The following is a 9,841-nucleotide window of genomic DNA, read 5'->3' as shown; positions in this document are numbered from 1 at the left end:
GGGGGGGGGGGGGGGGGGGGGGGGGCTACTTGCTGTTCATAGTATTGTTGTACACGGTATAACAATTATGAAGAAACAAAGCAATCTATGATGAAACAAAAACTTCAAAAATCATAAGATACAACAAAAACACTATCAAGGCTATATATGAAATTATGACAGCACAACTTCATGCCGAAGCCAGCTAACAAGTCTCATACACGTGGAATGAATGCATTTATAATACCGAACAATACAATCGTGATAAATGTACAATTGTGCTTAAAAATGTGCTTATATTGTACTATGTAACTTGTGCTAAAATCTGTGGTGTACACATGGGGGCATGCTGAAACAGGTTATTTGAGTTTCAATGTAAAACGTTTTAGAGATAATACATTTTTAAACTTGAATTTAGTCATTGCTGTCTTTTGAACATAGACATAAATACGATCTGTCCGAGTGAAGTGGCCTAAGAATGACTGGATAGAGGTAGTTGGAAGGGAGTGGGGATGAATTGTGCAGGACAGCATACTATATTTAGGTTCTATCAAGATTCAGGCGCTCAAACATGGTACACATACCATTAGATTCACGGATACATACCTGAAAATGGCGTCAAAAGTCATTTTTTGCCAGGTTTAGTGGCATATAAGAGCGCTACAGGTGTCTGCGTTTGAGTGGGAAGGGAACACCCCCTGACATTTTACCCCATATCATTCCGCCACCACATATTAAAATCTACTAAAACTATTCGTTTTTCTAAAGTTCAATATCTGTGGATTTCATTCAATGTAAAATATGTCAACAAGTACCTATTAAAATTACTCAGAGGCACTGCATTAAACTGGAACAAATTTTAGGTAGGAATTACAATCGTATGAAACACTTGCTGATTGGGTGATTTAGTTGTTTGAGTAATAATAATAATACGATGTGTTATGCCGGAGCTTAGAGAAACTAATGACTCTTTGATCTTGTACAGGCTAAGGCAAAATTTGTTGTTAGATAAGCCGTTATCTATTGCTTTGGCAACAATAGAGATAAAGGGCAAAGTTTGTATAGCAACAATGGCGTACATGGTACATTTCGGTTTTGCTTGTATAACACTGGTTGTACAAGGTAAGGCTCGTATTCACATTTATTTCCTATTGTTCTTAATTTTTATCATCAATTTTAATACGAATGTAAATTTTACATAATTATATTGAACAGTTTATTTCTGATGCCGATAACCATGATCAGTTAGCTCATAGCGAGATAGCCACACCATGGTTGTGTTGAGGATTTCTTCATTCTTGGAAATAATCATTTTAGGGTTTAATTTCAAACAATGTTTTCACAGGAATTTGAATTAGCGAACATNTCATATCGCCGCCTGAATGTGGTTGTAAATTGAAAGAAAAGGGGAAATGAGTAACAACCTTGTCTGAAACCCTATTATATAGCTTATTATATACAAACTTTTATATTGAATATCAGAGCGGATATTTTCATGACAGTTTTATGATGTGTAACGACTAAATAAACAGTATCGATATAAAGATTTACACTGAGGACACCCTGATACATGAATACTGTTCTATCTCAAGTTGTCCTCTTCTGAATTTTCTGATCGTGTGGCCTTGTACATTTATCCGTATCTTCTTGTCTTTGTCTATACGTTTACGGAATCATTGACTCGACGCTAGCTATTCTTGTCTCACTTTCCTTGTTTTATTGTCCCATCTCCAAAGCGTTGTGGCTCTGTCAGGGTTGGGACCCTGACTTGTCTCACTTTCTTTGTGCCTGCCGACCACGCCACATCGAATAGATAGATTATCCATATGAAATACTTTATTTTGTTCTAAGTAATCAATCAATTCTGCGCTTCTTGGAGGTATTGAATGTGATTTATTATATTGTCTTGTTATTTTGTGTAATTAGTTGTTCGTTATTTATCACACATTTTCGCATAATTGTACCAAACTACTAAGTATTAGCTGTTTACAGCAATCATCGGTGGCTTGCTATTTTGTTACTTTATCGACGCTTCATAAACCAATCGTTATTGTTTCAAGATGGAGGGTAAATGTGTTGGAGAAGGGTGTCAAGTATACTTCAAGAAACGTAGTGGCAATAAGAACAGAAGTGCACGCAATGTAAATAGTCCACAATATAAATGGCTCCTAGATACGCTGGTGCAACAAGGATTGATGTCAGCAAAGGAACAAGCACTTATTTGCCAGAAGTGCTACATGAAGTATCTTCGGAACAAAAATCAGCCTGAACCTGAACCCGAGCAGAACCAGGAAATAGAGGAAGAAGACGACTCCCCGTCCCATATCCTGCCGTTGCTGACCCTTCATGATCTTTTGAATGGATCATCTTCACACAAAAAATGCTGTCTCTGTCTTGTTACCTTTGCAAGAAATGGAACAAAATCATCAGTCTTACCAAAACGTGCAAGACATCACCTGATCTATTCACACAAACTGTGGTGTCCCACCTCATCCCGCGTCTGCTCCATTCACCTTATTGGTAACGACTTAGATCCGTCTACAGAGGTTGTCCTTGATGGTAGAGGTTCCTTGGAATCTCAGTTACCATCAAAATCGTCCGAAATCATTAATGACCTCCTAGAGGTGTCGCACGTCCTTTCACAGAACCAGTCTGCGTTTACAATAAGCTTTTCTTCTCTTGATGACTCGGCATGCATGGCCTGGACAGGTTGGTCCAAAGATCAGTTCCTCGAAATCCACTCGCACTGTTCCCCATATCTTTCATCTGGTATATATACCAAGACTACACACGATGCTCTATTACTGTTCTGGGTAAAACTGAAAACCGACATTTCCTGGAGTCAGTGTTCTTCTCTTTTTGGAATTTCCAAGTCAAGTGTGTCCAAAACTTTCCACTCCATAGTACAGGCATTAGACACATCGATAGTCCCACAATTTCTAGGTCCGGATCACTTGACAAGAGAACAGTTGCTCGGGCACAATACTGTCTTTTCAGAAGCATTTTTTGGAGATAAAGCCACTGCCATATTAGATGGCACCTATATTTATATCCAGAAAAGCTCCGACCACAAGCTCCAGAGAATGTCCTACTGTGGCCAGAAGAAGAGAAACTATCTCAAATTCATGAGCATCGCCTTACCAGATGGCTACATTCTGGACACAGTAGGACCATTCACTGGCAGCGAAAATGATGCTACAATTACAAAAAAAGTCATGGACAAGCTAGTTACTTGGCTACAACCAGACGACAACGTTGTCGTTGACCGAGGTTTTAGAGATGTCCTACCAGTTCTCGAAGCCTCTGGCCTCAATGCTAGCATGCCGTCATACCTGAAACCCGGTCAAAGTCAACATTCTGACGTCCAAGCAAATCTTGACAGAACTATCACCAAATCGAGGTGGATTGTGGAATCCTATCATGGTCGTCTGAAACACTGGACGTTCTTCCGAACGCAATTGGTGTCTAACAGCTTTATCAATGTCATCGAGGCTTTGCTTCGAACCGTCACAGCCTGTCTGAATGGTATTAGAGGACCGATCTACCAGAGATCTCCAGAGAGAGATGCCAAAGATAGGCTAATGGCTGAACGTATGAAGGACCGTTTGACAACACCGAATGGTTTAGCTCAGAGAGTCAAGACAGATCCGGATCTATCTAGACGGGCAAGGTCCGAGTTTGTCAAGATGGATGCATCTTCCGTACTGTTTCCCCGTCTCGATCTTGATTACTTGAGAACCATTACGTGTGGAACGTATCAGATATCTCTGGCTCCTGGTTACATCGCCGAACATTTAAGTGATGACGGAGACTATGAGGTGTGGCTTTACCAGCACTCCCCAGACCTTCTCCGATGTCAAATACATTCTCGACACAAAAGCCAAACGAAATATAACGTTTGGATACGGTTCACCGTTTCACCCGATGTTGAGGCCCCAATAAAGGACTACTACTGCCAGTGCCCAGTTGGAGAGAGAACGATGGGAATGTGTGCGCACATCTCCAGTATCTTGTACTACCTTGGGTATTACAGGACGCTGGAAAACCCTCGACCATTACAACCACAGGTAAAGAAATTCCGACAAAACTTGAAATAGTTTTCCATGCGGCAACGGAGTGCATATGTCGAAAGTATGTTTGGGGCTCGATATGAAAGATCCCCGTTACCATGTGACTAACCAAACTTATAAATATAGGTATTATACAATCGCCCGTAGCTATGAACACTCCCGTAAATGCGAAAACCAACCAAAATCATAAGGAACACGTTTTGTTTGTTGTTCTGTCTATTTGTCAGCCAATGTCTTCAACCACGGGGACTTGTGAAGTAGCCATCTTGGATTTTTTTTATGAAAAAGTGTTTCTCTCACTTTTTTTCATATCTGTGTACATATTCTCAACATACCGAGCAAATACTCTCGTTTTTTTGTTAATTATCTAAAGAAAGTCGAAAATCGGCAATTCAACCATAGGCTAATTCAACCCAACATTTGAAAATGTTCCACCACTTACATTTTGATGATTTTTCCTCTCATCAATAGCATATTACGTACTGTTTAATAGGATAAAAATTGGTTTGCATCCAACGCCCATAAAAGGGTGTATTCTCTAAAAAACACAGTTTTTGTGTCTAAAATGTTATCATCGAAAATGGCATTTTTGAGATTGTTTCTTCCATAAAACAGCCAAATGGCGCGATGGAAACATGATTTTTTGTCACAATCATGCCATGAATGTATTCTTTACGGTGACCATCATTTGATTAGATTTTCATTAATATTTTACATAACATGCACATTTTATCAACACTTAGACAGCTTCTGAAAGGTACAACTTTGAGGAGCCATAAAAAACAAACCAAGTGACCTAAATCTTTATACTTTATAGATTTGTGACCACAACGGCATGGGCAATGCACCACCAACAGGAAATTTGAATCAGAGAAGGGGCCGTTTTGGAAACCGGCCCTTTCGTTGTAACAAACCGTAAACACACGATAACTTGATATCTAGATCCAAGAGAAACATTTTTGTGATATATGTATGTTAGTGCAGAGTTAAACGTTATCCTGCATCCCTATAGAGATATAGGACTAAGACCACAATTATTTTTACTATATGTTTCATTGTAACATTTAATTTCATAACAAATTCCCAATATCCGATAGCCAACTTTCCATCTAACCTGGTCAAGAGCAACATCTTGGGAGTAAAATATCAAAATTTCAACATAACATGTTGGCCTTTTTCTCGAGATAATCGTCTGCATGTGTCACCAATGTCAAAAATAAACTTCCGGGTCAGGGGTAGAGGTAAACACAGGACTTTTCAAACAGCACCCTGCACCAAAATTGCACAATATAAAAATTTGACACAGAAATTGTTAGATTGATATCTCCATAGTATTTTAACACCAAACCTTTACACAAACACCAAGTTGTAAGAGGCATAGTATATTTTTTACTAAAGTATCTATATTTCTAAGGGACTTCATTCCTGGGTACTGAACCCGGAAGCATTTAATTGTGACCTCAGTCCTATTATAGTTTGAGATTGATTGCTTTTCAGTGATCCGAGGATGTCCGAACGGCTGGGAAACATTTGATGGATCTTGCTATTTTGTGTTCAGCTTGAGGGAAGATTGGATAACTGCATCGGTAATTAACAAAACCAACATTAATATTAAAATATTCTGTTGAATACCTTACTATTTGAACAATTATTTGTTGCGTTTCAATATACCCGGAATTTAATGTGATTGGTATGTGATAATTTAATTATTTTAACTGTATGAATTGCTTCTATAGATAAGGTGTAATGAACGAATATTTGATTATTGATATATCTATCCCCTATATGTTTCAACATGAAGATAAGAAATTGTACACAAACTAAATAATGAACTTGTTCCACTTAACAGCATACGTGTAGCTTACACCATGGGTATCTCGCTCAGGCCGAAGATGATTACGAAGACAACTTCTTGAAACAAATAATCACCAAATATCATGGTTGGTTACGTTTCTGTTTGATAAAATGATGATCGACAAATATTCATAAATTATATTGAATGTCCGGTTGTGCGAAATAACGAAACTTAATTGTGTCATTTTAAATTGAAGTAAACACAACGATAATCAAGTGCGTAAAGAGGTCTATTTCATCACTGTGGACATTTTCATTTGGATATATGAACAAGCCGACAACAACAAAAAAGATGGCTATCTTAAAGTCGACTAGACTTGACATTTTTACTCCACGAAAGTAGCTCGTAGATCGTAATTCAAGGACAAAAATAACAAAGGAGAATACGGCCCATTGTTCTAAAAGCATCAGCGTTCAACTTCAACACACGTCATGTAGTTCTCAAATTTAAAACCGGGTCAGTGAAAAAGAACAAAACATACCATTGTTTTATTTGCCAAAAAACAAATACCAGGACTGCATTTCTATACCATAAGTATGCCGTTGTATGGAATTTGCTACGTATTTCTAACTGTTGCCAATTATTTCTGTTTTGTTATTGTAAAGTATTCAAAGTGTTAAATGAGAAAGGACGCACATTTGTTTGTTTTACAGCTTTCGAATAAAAGATTTGAATCTATTATCCATTCATGGTGAATAAAGAAAACAGATAGAATATATTTCTTCCGCCTATTTTGCAAATTGAGGGATACGGGAAAAACAAAAACATTTCTCAAATACGAAAACTTCAGCTGAATTTCAGTGTCCTATTTTAATAGAGGAAATGATTTATATAGAGTTATAATACGAGAATGTTTAAGATTTTGCTCACTTCTATCGAGGTTTTTTCCCGTGAACCATCAGGATAGATAAAGTGCATGTCCTTGAGCGGGTTTACAGAAAAAAACGGTCACATCTCGTTTGTTTTCTTCTCTAGAAGGAAAGAGAGGTGATACGCACTTTTGGTTAGGCGGAGATGACATGTCTAAAGAAGGAGAATGGCGATGGACAGCAAATGGTCAGCCTTTTAGTTATACTAACTGGTATCCTGGTGAACCAAACAATTACCACGACCAGGACTGCTTATTAGCGCATATACGGGGTACCCATTTCTACTGGGAAGATTGGAACTGCACCTCCAACTTCAATTTTGTTTGTGAGAGTGGGTATGTTATCTTTTTTGTATTTTCTTTTGCAAGGATTTCCTTATGCGACGAAAAACTGTAATTTCAAGGACATGTATAACACATATGGATTAATTAGTTTTATAGATTATTATAGGTGAAACATACTTGTTTATTACTGTATATTTTGAGTGCAAATGTTCATCATGTTTATTGAAAAGGAATTATTCATGCTGGTTTACAAATCAGAATTTCAATAAAACGAGTTTTCTTTTTTAAAGACGTTATTGAAGCTGCCTTTGGCCGTAGCAATAATGCAGTTATTGAGTTTATATATTGTTACATGTGACAAAATTCGTTTGGTATGATGTACTTATTACATTTATAAATAGGAATGAAGCTAGGGAATATTTTTACGGGACTATAATCGAATGTTAACCTTAATAATGATTTAAATATAGGATAAAAAATATGTAAAATTCTATATTGTGAACTACTTTCATAGAGTTGGTATAACAAGCTTCTTATCAAATAAACTACGTTTGTATATAGCAATCATCAAACATTTTGAAAGTCAGAGCTAAAGTTCTTCTACAATCACCCCTAAAATGCAGTTTTCGCCCTTTTTCAACAGCGAACTCTCATTTTTCTATACCGGGACTATTTATCGAATAAATCAACATTTATAGACTTGACCTAGACATTTTGTCTGATAAAAAAAGAATATTGTTAAGCGCATTGGTACTGGAAAACTGACAAAACTAGATGCGCACGAATTACATTTTCGCCAGTCAAGTAATTTACAGAAGTAAAATGTCGCAGATAGTTTCTCAATATATACTTCGTTATATAAAAGTGGCGGACTAGTCGGCATACAAAAATCAAGTGGCCAAACCAATCGGCTTTATAACAGTTAAATCATATTCGGTAAATCGATAACCTATCCGCTACCTCATGATCGAAAAAAATATAAACGATTATGAAGTATATTTCCATAGTTAATGTTTACGATCGTCAACACTTTTGCAGATCCTAAATTAGCGGTCACGTTAATGATCCTCAAATTATCGGAGACATATCCAGCTATATGGTATAGTTATACCAGATGATGGAGTACATGCTTGTGAATACAGCTAATATAGAGTATGCCAAAATAAATTAGCCTGAACCATAGAGCTGTGATACATGTATTATTACATCTATATAACTTAAATAATGGAAGTGAATCTCAATTTCGATCTATGAAGTGGTACAAAAACATATATGAGGGGCGATAGTTGAATTTTTAAAATCCATCTTCAAAGCTATAATGAAGATTGTGATTCCATTTTTTATGTCGTTTTCTACACTTTATAATTTTAATTTAAGGACCTAACTCTTCGTTTGTAAACGAAAATACATTAAAACCATATTTACTATGTTTTTCAGAGGACACTGGATACAATTCGGTTGAAAATGAATATAAATGTCACCTGGAATACAAGTGAAAATAAAATAATATACATTATACATTTGTCACTTTTCCTACATCATTAACTCAACAAGAATTTATACCTACATGAAAGTGTAAGTCATTTGTACAAACTGAATACCTGTACATTATAGGGTTTTTGGTAATATGTACATATAATGTAGCACACACATACATGAATATATTAAATAGTACAAACACTGTACATACAGTATGTTATACAGTGTATAAACTGTACCCATCGTGATTGGGAAGCAATCTAAAAACAACACTATATACAATGGTATATTTATTGTAAATAAATGCATATGCTTATCCTGTCTTTTACGAACACATCAAAATACCGATGCGTAAACAAAACAGTGATCCTCAAACTCGATCAAGATTTATTAAAACAAATTTTAGGGAAATTCAACTGTCAATACTTTTGCACAAAGAATTACTTTTTCATTAATAACACAAACAAAATGTAGAAAGGAAAGTAGATATTGCAAGTTTCCCTCCGTTATGAATCTATATGTATATCGAAATGACATTAAAGTACCTACATTGCATTAAGCATATACATAGTGTAAGGTAATGGGTCACTGAGGTATATAATATTGAACTGAAACATTGAAATTGTAATAAGTATTTTAACCACATAATCCTTCAATACTACAATTTCACACCATGGATTAAAAATATGAATGAATTGTAATATACTTTCATCAATGGAAAACAGACTTCATGGAATTGTATGATCAAGCCATATGCATGTTGTTCTCTGCTGGAACAGCTTTGTTTGTTGTAACAGCTGCATAATGTAGTGTTATAAATGTTTGGCATACTGTATCAATACAGAACTTTATAGGTGAGGTCACATACTGTATCAATACAGAACTTTATTGGTGAGTTCACATACTGTAGCAATACAGAACTTTATAGGTGGGGTCACATACTGTATAAATAAAGAACTTTATAGGTGAGGTCACATCCTGTATCAATAAAGAAATTTATAGGTGAGGTCACATCCTGTATCAATAAAGACCTTTATAGGTGAGGTCACTTACTGTATCAATAAAGAAATTTATAGGTGAGGTCAAATACTGTATCAATAAAGAAATTTATAGGTGAGGTCACTTACTGTATCAATAAAGAAATTTATAGGTGAGGTCAAATACTGTATCAATAAAGAAATTTATAGGTGAGGTCACATACTGTATCAATACAGAACTTTATAGGTGAGTTCACATACTGTATCAATACAGAACTTTATTGGTGAGGTCACATACTGTATCAATAAAGAACTTTATAGGTGAGGT

General features: G+C 36.0%; 1 protein-coding gene across 1 annotated transcript; it reads left to right on the top strand.

Annotated features, from left to right (window-relative positions):
• The first annotated feature begins 1,044 nt into the window (after positions 1-1,044).
• On the top strand, positions 1,045-8,566 carry LOC110441397 (perlucin-like protein). The gene is made up of 5 exons (XM_021484519.1): positions 1,045-1,101; positions 5,547-5,635; positions 5,899-5,989; positions 6,880-7,108; positions 8,495-8,566. The coding sequence occupies exons 1-5, from the start codon at positions 1,050-1,052 to the stop codon at positions 8,517-8,519; spliced, it is 486 nt and encodes a 161-aa protein (XP_021340194.1). The 5' UTR covers positions 1,045-1,049; the 3' UTR covers positions 8,520-8,566.
• The last annotated feature ends 1,275 nt before the right edge of the window (positions 8,567-9,841 follow it).

The sequence above is a fragment of the Mizuhopecten yessoensis genome, unplaced genomic scaffold (assembly GCF_002113885.1).
Source record: "Mizuhopecten yessoensis strain PY_sf001 unplaced genomic scaffold, ASM211388v2 scaffold715929, whole genome shotgun sequence".
Classification (NCBI taxonomy): Eukaryota; Metazoa; Mollusca; class Bivalvia; order Pectinida; family Pectinidae; genus Mizuhopecten; species Mizuhopecten yessoensis.
Note: the sequence above shows the minus strand (reverse complement) of the source record. Positions and strands in the feature narration are given on the sequence as shown.

Bases quoted from the DNA above. Each gene is read 5' to 3' on its own strand.
- LOC110441397 (XM_021484519.1), top strand. From the start codon at position 1,050: ATGGCGTACATGGTACATTTCGGTTTTGCTTGTATAACACTGGTTGTA. The intron at 5,990-6,879 runs GTTGGTTACGTT...TTTCTTCTCTAG, and splicing joins AATAATCACCAAATATCATG to AAGGAAAGAGAGGTGATACG. The intron at 7,109-8,494 runs GTATGTTATCTT...TATGTTTTTCAG, and splicing joins AATTTTGTTTGTGAGAGTGG to AGGACACTGGATACAATTCG.